The 14668-nt window shown below is 42.7% G+C and overlaps 1 protein-coding gene across 1 annotated transcript in view; it reads right to left on the bottom strand.

The window, feature by feature from the left end:
• The window catches only part of LG05H8orf34 (linkage group 05 C8orf34 homolog), a 427150-nt gene that overhangs the window by 276216 nt on the left and 136266 nt on the right, over positions 1-14668 (bottom strand). The window contains exon 2 of the mRNA XM_073631776.1: positions 10378-10525. Within this exon, the coding sequence (XP_073487877.1) occupies positions 10378-10525 (148 nt within the window). The remainder of the gene's footprint in view (positions 1-10377; positions 10526-14668) is intronic.

The following is a 14668-nucleotide window of genomic DNA, read 5'->3' as shown; positions in this document are numbered from 1 at the left end:
AAAGGGTCTGAATACTTAGGACCATGTGATATTTCAGTTTTTCTTTTTTAATAAATCTGCAAATGATGGCACTGTATGGCATGCAATGGCTCTGTATGGCATGCGATGGCACTGTACAACATGTAATGACTCTGTACGGCATGTGATGTCTCTGTGCGGCATGTGATGACTCTGTGCGGCATGTGATGACTCTGTGCGGCATGTGATGACTCTGTGCGGCATGTGATGACTCTGTGCGGCATGTGATGACTCTGTGCGGCATGTGATGACTCTGTGCGGCATGTGATGTCCCTGTGCGGCATGTGATGGCACTGTACAACATGTAATGACACTGTACGGCATGTAATGACACTGTACGGCATGTAATGACACTGTACGGCATGCGATGGTTCTGTACGGCATGCGATGGCACTGTACGGCATGTGATGGCACTGTACAGCATGTGATGGCACTGTACAGCATGTGATGGCTCTGTACGGCATGTGAAGGCACTGTATGGCATGTGATGGCTCTGTACGGCATGTGAAGGCACTGTACGGCATGTGATGGCTCTGTACGGCATGTGATAGCACTGTACAACATGTAATGACTCTGAAGGAAACATTATTACTCTAGGGGTACTAGGTAATACACCCATTATGGAGGAGCAAAGCTTTGTCCATGTATAGGGAGCTCTGGGCTTCAGTATGAAAATACAAGTATATGTGAATGGAAGGTTTCGTCTCATATAAAAATCCAGAGCTCTGATTTTATTTCATTTTACTATACCAGTAATGCATGGAATGCCTGTGTGCTGTCACATCCATATGTGTATTCTGCTTTACAAATATATTGTTTTCACTCTGGTAGATAGTAATATGTAGAGGAGATTTACATACACAGCACTATCAGTGACTTCTCCTACCTTAGTCACTGAATGAAGTGCTCTTATCTCTGCCGACTCTTCTGACCATTGAAACATGCTGCAGAGGAGAAGGGAGGGGGAGGGGAGAGAGAAGGGAGGGGGAGGGAGGAGACAGAAGGTAGGGAGAAGGAAGGTGAGAGAAGGGAGGGGGGAGAAAGAAGGGGGAGGGGGGAGAAAGAAGGGAGAGGGGGAGGGGAAGGGAGGAGAGGGAAGGGAGGGGGAGGGAGGAGAGAGAAGGGAGGGGAGGGAGCAAAGAGAAGGAAGGGGGAGGGAGGAGAGAGAAGGGAGGGGGAGGGAGCAAAGAGAAGGAAGGGGGAGGGAGGAGTGAAGAGAGAGGGAGGGAGGAAAGAGAAGGAAGGGGGAGGGAGGAGAGAAGAGAGAGGGAGGGAGGAAAGAGAAGCAAGGGGGAGGGAGGAGAGAAGAGAGAGGGAGGGAGGAAAGAGAAGCAAGGGGGAGGGAGGAGAGAAGGGAGGGGGAGGGAGGAAAGAGAAGGAAGGGGGAGGGAGGAGAGAAGGGAGGGAAGGGAGGAGAGAGAAGGGAGGGGGAGGGAGGAGAGAAGGGAGGGAAGGGAGGAGAGAGAAGGGAGGGGGAGGGAGGAGAGAGAAGGGAGGGGGAGGGAGGAGAGAGAAGGGAGGGGGAAAGAGGAAAGAGAAGGAAGGGGGAGGGAGGAGTGAAGAGAGAGGGAGGGAGGAAAGAGAAGCAAGGGGGAGGGAGGAGAGAAGAGAGAGGGAGGGAGGAAAGAGAAGCAAGGGGGAGGGAGGAGAGAAGGGAGGGGGAGGGAGGAAAGAGAAGGAAGGGGGAGGGAGGAGAGAAGGGAGGGAAGGGAGGAGAGAGAAGGGAGGGGGAGGGAGGAGAGAAGGGAGGGAAGGGAGGAGAGAGAAGGGAGGGGGAGGGAGGAGAGAGAAGGGAGGGGGAGGGAGGAGAGAGAAGGGAGGGGGAAAGAGGAAAGAGAAGGAAGGGGGAGGGAGGAGAGAAGGGAGGGGGAGAGAGGAAAGAGAAGGAAGGGGGAGGGAGGAGAGAAGGAAGGGGGAGGGAGGAGAGAAGGGAGGGGGAGAGAGGAAAGAGAAGGAAGGGGGAGGGAGGAGAGAAGGAAGGGGGAGGGAGGAGAGAAGGGAGGGGGAGGGAGGAGAGAGAAGGGAGGGGGAGGGAGGAGAGAGAAGGGAGGGGGAGGGAGGAGAGAGAAGGAAGGGGGAGGGAGGAGAGAGAAGGGAGGGAAGGGAGGAGAGAGAAGGGAGGGAGAACAGCTACATTCTGTGAAGTCTCGGGAACAAGCAGAGAGAGGACATCAATCAAGCCAAATGACAGGAAAGTGGGTGGATCCAGACCATTGTCGGCATTACACTGTATGAAAGTCTGTAGCCCCTCCCACAGGTATTGAGCTCAATTTTAACAGAATTGGGGCACTTCTGGGAGGGCTGGAAAGGTTTTTTAGATATCAGCCGCTCACATAGAAGCAAAAAAAAAAAAAAAAAACGGAAACCCATGCTTCTTTTAAAGTGGTTGTTAACCCACTTCTATTACATCATCCCAACCTCTCTGCACCATTATCAGTCCCTGTGCCTGTGTTCTGTAAAAAAACTGCATGATTCTACCTGTATGAGCTGTATGAGCTCAGCTCTGGGCACTCAGCCGATTCCTCTCCCCTGTTCTGTCTCCGGCTCATAGCTTCAGTGGGCAGGTCCGAGCCCTCCCACTGACGTCAGCTGGAGAGGAGATGGAGAAAGAAGACACAGAGCGCTGAGCCGCCTACAATCAGCTGAGCGGCGGGAGCTGAGCTCATACAGGTAGAATCGTGCAGTATTTTTACAGAACACAGGCACAGGAAAACTTCTGATAATGGTGCAGAGAGGGTGGGATGATGTGATAGAAGATATGAGAGCACATAGAGCAGCAGGAGCGCGGGGGAGGGGGGGAGGGGCGGGCACATTGTACAAGCAGAGAGGGGAGGGAGGAGGAGGGGGGAGAAGGACACGGGAGACAGACACAGAAGAGCAGGCTGCGGCTGGCAGAATCACACAAATAGACCACGGTATCAGGGGCTCAGCAGCTATAATTATCGTGGTCTGTTTGCAGAGGGGAGGGCATAGCTAGGCAGGATCAGCCAGGTATTTCAGGTGCTACGGGGTCCAAATAACACAACACAAGCGCTGTGCTGTATAACATGCTTTAACCCCTTCCTGACCAGCCGCTGCAGTTGTACTGCGGCAGGGTGGCAAAACAACGTTACCTTGTGTCGGTTCACCTTTTGACCACTAGGGGGCGCATGCGAACGCATCCGTGGCATGACGCTGGAACCAATACACGTGCCTGGTGGTCGTGATGACCACCGGGCACCCACGATCGCTCCACACAGAGACAGAACGGAGATCTGTCAATGTAAACAGACAGATCTCCGTGCTGTTAGGGGTGAGGAGACTATTCATACTAAGGATGAACAATGATCGCTCTCCTCACTCAGGCAGTCCCATCCCCCCCCCAGTTAGAATCACTCCCTAGGACACACAATTAGCCCCTTGATCGCCCCCTATTAACCCCTTCCCTGCCAGTGACATTTACACAGTAATCAGTGCATTTTTATAGCACTGATCACTGTATAAATGCCAATGGTCCCAAAAATGTGCCAAAAGTGTCCAATCTGTCCACCATAATGTCGCAGTCTTGATAAAAATCACTGATCGCCGCCATTACTAGTAAAAAAAAAAAAAAAATTTAATAAAAATGCCATAAATCCCCTATTTTGTAGATGCTATAACTTTTGCGCAAACCAGTCAATATACGCTGATTGCGATTTTTATTACCAAAAATATGTAGTAGAATACATATCGGCCTAAACTGAGGTAAAACTTTGCTTTTTTTTAAAAAAAATTGGGGATATTTATTATAGCAAAAAGTACAAAACATTGTTTTTTGTTTTTTTTCAAAATTCTCGCTCTTTTTGTTTATAGCGCAAAAAAATAAAAAACGCAGAGATGATCAAATGCCACCAAAAGGAAGCTCTATTTGTTGGAAAAAAAGGACGTCAATTTTGTTTGGGTACAATGTCGCACGGCCACACAATTGTCAGTTAAAGCGACGCAGTGCCGTATCGCAAAAAATGGCCTCGTCATTGAGCAGCCAAATCTTCCGGGGCTGAAGTGGTTAACCACTTGCCAAACAGCCGCCGCAGTTTTACTACTGCAGAATGGAACGGCTGGGCGAAGCGACGTTATGCAAGGTTGCTTCACCCGTGGCCACTAGGGGCGCGTACCCACTGCTCGCCCCCGGAGCCGATGCAGTGCCCAGCTCGTGACACACCGAGAACCGGGATCTGTGTGTGTAAACACACAGATCCCAGTTCTCTGAGGGGAGAAGAGACAGATCGTCTGTTCATACAAAGTATGAACAGCGATCTGTCATCTCCCCTAGACAGTCCCCCTCCCCCCTTCAGTTAGAACACAGAGAGGGAGCACAATAAACCCCTTGATTGCCCCCTAGTGTTTAACTCCTTCCCTGCCAGTGTCATTTACACAGTAATCAGTGCATTTTTATAGCACTGATCGCTGTATAAATGACCATGGTCCCAAAATAGTGTCAATAGTGTCCGATGTGTCCATCATAATGTCGCAGTCACGATAAAAATCGCAGATCGCCACCATTACTAATAAAAAAAATAATAATAATAATAAAAATGCCATAAAACTATCCCCTATTTTGTAGACGCTATAACTTTTGCGCAAACCAATCAATATACGCTTATTGCGATTTTTTTTTACCAAGAATATTTAGAAGAATATATATCGGCCTAAACTGAGGAAAAAATGTGTTTTTATATATATATTTTGGGGATATTTTTTATAGCAAAAAGTAAAAAATATTGCTTTTTTTTTCAAAATTGTCGCTCTTTTTTTGTTTATAGCGCAGAGGTGATCAAATACCACCAAAAGTTTTGTTTTGGTGTAACGTTGCACGGCCGCGCAATTGTCAGTTAAAGCGACGCAGTGCCGAATCGCAAAAAGTGCTCTGGTTAGGAAGGGGTTAAAATCTTCCGGGGGTGAAGCGGTTAAGAGAACAGGATCTGTATATTTTTTTTATTTTTTTGGGGGTTAACAAATGCTTTAATCACCTAGCATATTTTTTTTATATTTTGCAAGGAGGTAGTGCACTTTTTTTTAAATTTGTTATGACTTATTACCTGGTATTCAGGTGTATTTGGGTGCAGCAGCTGTTATTTCTCCCATTTCCGAGTGCGAGATTCTGTTTTTTCTTAAATAGAGATATGTGGGTGAATTTTTAAATAAAGGGCACATAATCTGTTTGTTCACAGTTAATAAGATTTCACACTTTCACTGAATGCACAATGCCCATTTTGGGCCTGAAGGGGGGTAAGAGGGGTGGGAGAGTAGGGTGAATATTTATACACAATTCACCCCTTCTTTTTTTTTCTTCCTCACAATATAAATCAATTTTATTATCACATTGAGATGGTCTGTAATTTCACAACACAAGTAATAGGCGGAGGTTGGGAAAAAACAGTGGGGGGAAAGGAAAGGGAGGATATGGGGAATAGAGGGCAAGGCCAGGTAACTTTATATATTTTATTCATTCCAATTTAGAGGATCTCTGCCCCTCCTACTGTCCCCTTTCTTTCTTTTTAGGGGGAAATAAGGTGGGAGATTATGAAAATAGAATGGGGTCTTAGGAAATACACCTTTTTAAAATATTTTTATTTTTGGGGGTTTTTTTTTCTCTTTGTGTGGCAAGTATGAGTTTTTAATGTTTATACAAATCTGTTATTTGGTATTTGTAGACTATTTAAAATGAATAAAAAAGATTTAAAACAAAAAGTATGGTTTTTTGCCAACTTCCTTCTCCTTGCTCTTTTGCATCAGCCAATCACCAGTGGTGCTCCTTTCTCCTCCTCTTCATCGCATGCCCCCACGGAGACCTGCATTCCCTGGGGGCACTCGTGTGGGCGTGCTCCCGAGTCCTGCTGATCGTCCATTGACATAGACAGCAGGACTCGGCCCCACCCCCAGCTCCTGTGTCACTGGCTTTGATTGACAGCAGTGGGAGCCAATGCTCCTACTGCTATTAATCCAGCCAATGAGGACCCAAGACAGAGGCTGTAGCTGTTCTGCTCATCCCCGTCACTGGAACGATTGGGTTCAGGTATATTAAAGGGGGGCTCTGGGGGGCTGCTGCACTACAAAAGATTTTTCACCTTAATGCATAGAATGCATTAAGGTGAAAAACCCTGAGGGTTTACAACCCCTTTAATAACTGTAGTAAAGAAAGGGATATAGTGTTTGCAAATCCTTTGGCAGGTAAAACAGTTCCAATGTTTGAATTTGAAAATATGTTTTAAGCTATCTGCCTAGAGTTCAGCTTTAATGCAAAATAGTCTGTTAGTTGTGTGTGCATGTTCAGCTAATTTAATTAAAAAAAAAAATCAATATGCATAATTAAAACCAGCAATGTAAAATTATTAGATGCAAATTTAGCATGACTGTGTGGGTGGTGTCGCTCATTCTATTTTCGTACTTAAATCATTACTAAAAAAAACTAAATATAATACACCTGTTATCCAGCCATAGCAGAAAAGACAATTTTCTAGCCGAGGCATGTTTGTAAAAACACAGTCTATTTGGCTATGATTTGTAACATTTTATCTTAATAAGCCCTTATTCGTTTTACAATCTTATTGATTCAGGGTTGGGTCACAAAATTTGTACTGACTTGGGTTCAAGTCCCAAAATCATACAATGCTCTACATATTTGTAGGTTACCAGGTATAAGAGGGGAAGTGGGATCCCTTCTTATAGTATGAAAACATGCAACTGTAAGAGAAGTAATTCTGTAGCCTCAGAAAAACCCCACCCTGTGATGGGTGATGTGATGTGGAGTATGGTATACAGTTTATTTTAGGCCAACCCCTTGGGTGGTAGCCAGAACAGTGTACAGTAGACTATGCCTGCTGGGGAGATCATAAGCATAGTAGTAGTAATGCTACATTAATCTGACGGCAGAATACGATTCAAGCTAGAAGAGGATCCAAGGTGCCTTGCCAATACAGCCGTGTGTATAAATTGTCTAGCTGTTTTGCAGCAAAATCCTTTTTAGCTAAACTTCAGCTTTAAAGGAGCCAGCCTAACAAAAAGACTGGGAGGATAGGGAGGAGCCACTCTTGTCTGTATACAGTATATAAGAACTTAACGATTGAGCTATGAAACCTATTTTTTTTTAGCAGGAGGAATGGGGATAAATAAAAGTTCTAAAGGTTAGATGAAAACAATATATGATACTCATATTGCATACGTAAAAAATTTAATTTTTTTTTCCTTTATTTATAACAATTTATTAATTAAAAATTCCACACATTCATAAGCCTCAATATACAAGAGATCAAAACAAGAACTGTAAATATACACTCTTAAAACTTCTCCACCACTTTATCCCTAACCTGTCTGGTGTGTTCCTTGATCTTCATGATGCTGTTCACTAGGGTTCTCTAAAAAACCTCTGAGGGCTTCATGGAACAGCTGTATTTATACTGAGATTAGATTACACACGTGGACTTATTAGGTGACTTCTGAAGGCAATTGGTTCCACTAGATTTTAGTTAGGGGTACCAGAGTAAAGTGGGCTGAATACAAAGGCACGCCACACTTGCAAGCACTGAACTTATTCTCTCTGGAGAAGAGACGCTTGAGAGGGGATATGATTTCAATATACAAATACTGTACTGGTGACTCCACAATAGGGATAAAACTTTTTCGCAGAAGGGAGTTTAACAAGACTCGTGGCCACTAATTAAAATTAGAAGGAGAGAGGTTTAACCTTAAACTACGTAGAGGGTTCTTTACTGTAAGAGCGGCAAGGATGTGGAATTTCCTTCCACAGACGGTGGTCTCAGCGGGGGGCATTGATAGTTTCAAGAAACTATTAGATAAGCACCTGAACGACCGCAACATACAGGGATATACAGTGTAATACTGACATATAATCACACACATAGGTTGGACTTGGACTTGTGTCTTTTTTCAACCTCACCTACTATGTAACTATGTAACTTTTCAGATATTTATTTGTATTTTTTCCCCACAAATAGAGCTTTCTTTTGGTGGTATTTGATCACCACTTCGGTTTTTATTTTTTGCACTATAAACAAAAAAAGAGCGACAATTTTGAAAAAAAAAGCAATATGTTTAACTTTTTGCTATAATAAATATCCCCAAAAAATATATTAAAAAAACACATTTTTCCTCAGTTTAGGCCAATATGTATTATTCTACATATTTTTGGTAAAAAAAAAAAAAAAATTGCAATAAGCGTATATTGATTGGTTTGCGCAAAAGTTATAGCATCTACAAAATAGGGGATAGATTTATGGCATTTTTATTATTAATTTTTATTTATTAGTAATGGCGGCTATCAGCGATTTTTATCGTGACTGCAACATTAGGGAGGACACATCGGACACTTTTGACACTATTTTGGGACCACTGTCATTTATACAGCGATCAGTGCTATAAAAATGCACTGATTACTGTGTAAATGACACTGGCAGGGAAGGGGTTAAACATTAGGAGGCGATCAAGGGGTTAAGTGTGTCCTAGGGAGTGATTCTAACTGTGGGGGGGATGGGCTACCACTGACATGACAGCAATCACTGCTCCCTATGACAGGGAGCAGTAGCTCCCTGTCATGTCACATGTTACTGGGCAGAACAGGGAAATGCCTTGTTTACATGGGCATCTCCCCGTTCTGCCACTCCATGACACGATCATCGGACACCGGCGGACATTGAGTCTGTGTGACCCACGGGCATGATCACGCTGTGCAAAACGCGTGCCCACTAGCCCCGCCAATTAAAGGGGACATAGAGGTACGCCCATTTGCCCACTGCTGCCATTGTGCCGACGTATATCGGGATGCAGCGGTCAGCAAGTGGTTAATGTACTGCAGTTTGTCGCCTTTTCACCAGCATGGGCAATTTTAAAGCGAGACACGTTTGGTATTTACCCACCATAACATTATCTTTTATATTTTACAAACAAATTGGGTATTATATTGTGTTTGTGTTCACCAATATTCATTTAAGTGTACTTTAAAAAAATTGCGTTTGAAAAGCCGCTGTGCAAATACTGTGTGACAAAAAACTGCACATGTGACATAAAAAAAAACACCCATTATTTTAATCTCTAGGGCCTCTGCTTAAAAATATATATTAAAACATTACACACTGGGGTGTTTAAATCATTTACACACAGGAAGATTTCAGATCCTGAGAACCTAGTGCCAATGTTTAGGAAAAAACTTGCTGCCTCTGCTGTGAAAGATGTGGCTCCACAAATTCCAGTGAATGAATATTTACTTTTATCGCTCAAGGTAGGCCAACTACTAAATATTACCAAACCTGTAATAAATATGTTAGCCAAAAATACAAAACAAAATGTAACCAAAACTAAATGACAAGCTGACCTCCCTTGTATAACAGATGAAAATTTTAGGGAATTCTAACACTATATTATCAACAGTGTTATGTCCCCAAAAGACAAACTCCTAGAGTTAAATATATTTAATAGTATATATTATATAGACCAAATAAATGATACAAGATGAGTAGGTTGGACTTCCCTTCCTGCTATGAACGTCTTATGAAAAAAAGGACATTTCATGCATAAGATTGGGGTTTGTGTCGATTTTGATTGTAAAAGCAGCTGTAGAGGGAGAAGAATCCCCTCCTGCTGTCACAGGGAGGGGAGCTCTGGCGGTGAAAAGCAGATGATTAGGTACATGTTAAAATACTAATATAATAAATAAAATACTAATACTAAATACTGGGGTAACATGTTCCTTAAAGTATATGTGACCCCTTAGCTTGTAAAACAACCCGTTCAGTTTAAAACAGAAAGACAAAATGATTGTGTACATATATCATTTTTTTTTCTTTTATAAGTGATCACACAATCTCTGTTCTCAGCTGCATAAGGGACATGGGGAGGTGGGGGTGGAGAAATAGCAGCACACTGATCTTCCTAGTGAATGGCTGTAAAGGGGGGGTCTGTTCTCTCAGCATAGCCATAAAACTGAGTATGCTCGGATGGAAAAACTTCAATGCTTAGCGTGGTCATTTTAAAAAAGTAAAGCAGGAGGACTGGCAGCATCACCAGGTAGGAAGCAATACAAAGAGAACAGGATACTTTTTAACGCAAGTACATGGTACAACAGGCACATATCAGGTATATGAAATGTTGGGGTAACATTTACTTTAACCTGCAACCAATCAGATGTAATGATAGAGGCAATTGTGTAGTGTGATCGATTTGTTTTGAAGCAGATTTCATGACATTTTATTTAAGTACTATTTAACAAATGTAACAAAACATATTTCTTCAAATATAATGTACATATGGCTAAAATGATTAAATCTCATGTTTTACAAAACAATAAAAAGTGCCCTTAAAGAATATATTATTTAAAAAAAAAATTACCAGACGATTCACTTTCTGCCCACAAAGCTGCTGACCCAGAAAAGGTTCTTGGAAGCTGAGCTACATTTCCCAATTTTGATTGAAGATGATTAATTAAAAATGGAATTGGCTGGTCTGGTGTCTCTGTAATTAGTTTTGTCATTAACTCCTAGGAAAAATACAAAGAGTTGGATTAGAATATAATATATTTAAATGATGGGTACATTGTAGAATAGTTTCTCGATGTGCGCCCTCTCTAGGCAACTCCTTATCCCCCGGCAATTTTACATCTAGTAATAAGCGGGAGACCAATTGGCTTGATTTTAAGGGGAACCACAAGTGTGGCACAACAGATTGCCCTTGTTGTCCATGTTTGATTAAGGGAGATGGATTTAAGTCTATAGTTAGTGGCAGAAATTACAGTCTAAAGGATTTTATAAACTGTAACACCAAATATTTGATATACTTGATTACATGTAAAATCTGCCATATACAATATGTGGGCAGAACAACAAAGAGATTGCGGGATCGTCTCCATGATCATGTGTATGATATACAGAAGAACCACTCTACAAATGTTGCTAACCATTTTAATCGATCACATGGTGGCGATCTCACAGCTCTACAAATACAGGGGATTGAAAGAGTTAAAAGATGACCTAGGGGAGGTGATGTCTTTAGGTTGCTGTGCAAGCGGGAGGTCTTTTGGATTTTCCATTTGAGAACACGTATACCCAATGGGTTAAATTTTGAGTGGGATCATGATTGACCGCACCTTGCTTTTTCCCTTTTTTCCTCTTAGCTAGTTTTCTGCAGTCTATTAGCACCCATTTCTCTCCATTGACTTTCATTTGAGACATGCACATACTTTGGGAATCTGCCAGTATCGGCCCTCATGATGTTCTTGCTTTTAAAATCATTTGTTCTCAACATCAACTTCATTGTGTGTATACATGTATACATATTTTCTATTATTTTGTGTATGTTGTTGTAACTATACAATGTTTTTGACTGATGCGTCGAGTTTGCTCTGAGTTCAATTGGTATATCAGATTTCTTCTGGCAGTGGATTTGGACCGAACTCTTTACATCAGATTTGAGTGTAAGTACCGCGTATTCTAGCCGGGTTTTCTTTGTAACACCAGCTGAGTACTAATTTTAATTGGTTAGTTCACGTGTAACTTAATGATGACACATTAGAGCAGTATATAGGTTATTGTTTTGACTAGTTCCAATAGATAATGACTAAGCGCTAACATTTGCGTGGAGTGCGTCTATCTCTTTGTCCCCTGCTCCATCTGTCAACCACTTGTCATATGGAGCTTCAATCAAAGGATTTTTGGAAGTACAGCTGTCCGGAATTATTTCTTTATGGTACATTGTAGAATTACCGGTCAAAATTCCAAGTTCCAGATTTGTCTGATGCCCTAAAAATGCTGGCCTTTCACATTCTAAAATTGTCAATTTTCATATTTCACAAGCAGAAAAACGAACAGCTTGTGGAGATGTGCCCTTACACCTCTAACACCTGATACAATTTTATAAATGCACAGTATAATCTTCAGTGCATCTAAAACAAAAAGTCACACACATAAAATGACGAAACTTGTATACTCTGATGCCACAATTCCCAAGAAAAAATTTATTTTTTCAACTTTATCAAGGTAGTAACTTATTACAATCCCTCTATCACATTGACATTCCTTAAATAGAAGCTGTTATCTTGGCTATTTGATCCAAAAGTGAAGATGTCTTTGTAAAGGGCCCCACCAACCCAATTATACTTGCCAGTGCTCCCTTACAGCTCCTGCCTGCATCACAGCAGGCAACACTACCAGACTATGGGGGACATGACAGCTTTCCTGAATGGGCAAGATGACAGTGTCTCCCTAAACATAGGATGTAACAATTTAATTAGTCACATACGCTCAGTAAAATAGGCAAACTTAAAAAAATAAAAAATAAATTTCTTCCGTTCTATGGAGAAATATGTATGACACAACTGTTGCCTTTACAGATAACCAGACAGTCTCAAATACATGTAAACTGTTTCACCAGCCAAAAATTGTGTAAACCCACCCATCAGTCTTGTGATGTTTACCCACTTATTACACTGTACAGCAAGTTAATGTGACCGAAGGTCAAAAAAAGTTGGGCTGCATCTTGTAGACATTACTGCTATGTAGTTCCTCAACAGCTAGATGGGCTTTATTGCACACAACAAGCTTCATTCATCTTCATAGCACAGGAAAAGATACTTGGGCAAGAATATTTAAATCAGAAAATGCATGAAAAGCATCCTTGTGCATGTGTAAGGAACTGCTTCACCTGCTGGTGGCTCCAATTAGTCTAACTGCTGGTTCACACAGGGGCGACTTGTCAGGCGACCTAGCCACCTGACAAGTCGCCTCCCGTTCTGTACTATGGAACCATTCTAATAGGAGCGACGCAAGTCGCTCCGACTTAGAAAAAGGTTCCTGTACTACTTTGGGGGCGACTTGAGGCGACTTGCATAGACTTCTATACAGAAGTCGTTTTGCAAGTCGCCGAGGAAGTCGTGTGCAGGTCGCCTCGGTGAGGCGACCTGCAAGTCGTGCCGCCCCTGTGTGAACCGGGGCTAACTGCTGGGAGGGTATTTAGCCCCCCCCCTCTGTTTTTCCATTTTGCTTCAGTGTTTCACCTGCTAGCTATAGTCCTGCTTGCTGATCCCTGCCTTCTCCTGTACTTTGTATCCTGTTACCCCATCTCTGCTCCCCTTGTTTCCAGTCCCAGTCCTGTTTATGGCCTCTTTATGTCAGCTCCCCTCCATTTGTATATAATGAATATAGTTAGGTGGTTGGTTTGGTTTTGCCTGGAAATAAAACAAAGGTGCCACTCTAAGTGCAGTAAAACACATGGAGTTTAATAAAAACTGTAAGAAAGGTACTCACAAAGGTACAATGTAAACAGGCATGTTGGCAGAAACTGCCAGATCCTGGAAGTGGGTCTGATCCGGTTCCTTGATCGCAGTTGTCTCCTGTGGACAGGCTTCTCCGATGGATGCCGACACTTTCTGTCGTTGGAACGCACGCTGAGAACCAGGGGGATGAGGTCACTTCCGGCATACCCGTACCCGATTCCGGAAGTGACCTCATCCCTCTGGTTCTCAGCGTGCATTCCAATGACAGGAAGTGTCAGCATCCATCAGCACTGCCTGTCCACTGGAGACCACTGCGATCAAGGAATCGGATCAGACCCACTTCCAGGATCTGGCAAATTCTGCCAAAATGCCTGTTTACATTGTACCTTTGTGAGTACCTTTATTACAGTTTTTATTAAACTCCATGTGTTTTACTGCACTTAGAGTGGCGCCTTTGTTTTATCTCCAGAGTGTCCAGAGGATTGCTTCTTTTTCTCCAACAGGGCTGCCTTCTTAAGTTGCTATCATCCCATGAACTTTATGGACATTACTATAGCCCTCATGGACATTATTACAGCCAATGCCATTTACAATTTTCACTTTTTATCCTTCTTCACATTGTATTGTTTTGTATATTTGTTCCCCATGGGAGCAACAGAGTTAGGGGTTTATACTGTGTTGGGCTCAGTGCTCACTTTATCCCTATATGGTTTGGTTTTGCTTAACTGTCATATTTTTTCACTTTTGTTTCTGCATTTGGTCTGTTGGTCCTGGATTGGTATTGTGTGCATTAATAAACTTAACTCTAACCATGCACAGTCTGGTTTCCCAAGTACAGCTACGCAGATCTGGTCATCCCTGCTTCTTGGTACCTGCATTCGGTATTCCATACAGCATGCTAGTGTTCACTCCTATGTCCATGCCTGTGCTCACCCACACTGTGTCTTATTTACAGCTCCATTTGCCCTAAGACAGTGGTTCTCAGGACCCACTAATAGGCCAGGTTTTCAGGATAACTGAAATACATCCCAGGTGATATCATCTGCTGCTCAGTGATTGCAGTATTCTAATCTGCATCTCCCCAAGGTAATATTTTTAATCAGGCTTGTTAATGGGTCCTAAGGACAGGAGTTGAGAACTACTGCCCTAATTGATATTTTATATGTTAGTTAAGTATGTAAACAGTAAAAAAGGGAGGACAGACCATATTGGCCCCATAAAGAATGAGGAAGGACATCTGGTCACAAAGGATGGGGAGATGGCGAAGGTATTGAATTTATTCTTCTCCTCAGTCTTCACTAGTGAATCGGGGGGCTTCAGTAACCAAAACTGCAGTGTTCATCCTCATGACACATCACAGGAAGCACCACCATGGTTAACAGAGGACAGAATTAAAATTAGACTTGGGAAACT

Source organism: Aquarana catesbeiana, linkage group LG05 (assembly GCF_042186555.1).
Source record: "Aquarana catesbeiana isolate 2022-GZ linkage group LG05, ASM4218655v1, whole genome shotgun sequence".
NCBI lineage: Eukaryota > Metazoa > Chordata > Amphibia > Anura > Ranidae > Aquarana > Aquarana catesbeiana.
The sequence above is the reverse complement of the archived record's forward strand: the minus strand, read 5'-3'. Positions and strand labels throughout refer to the sequence as shown.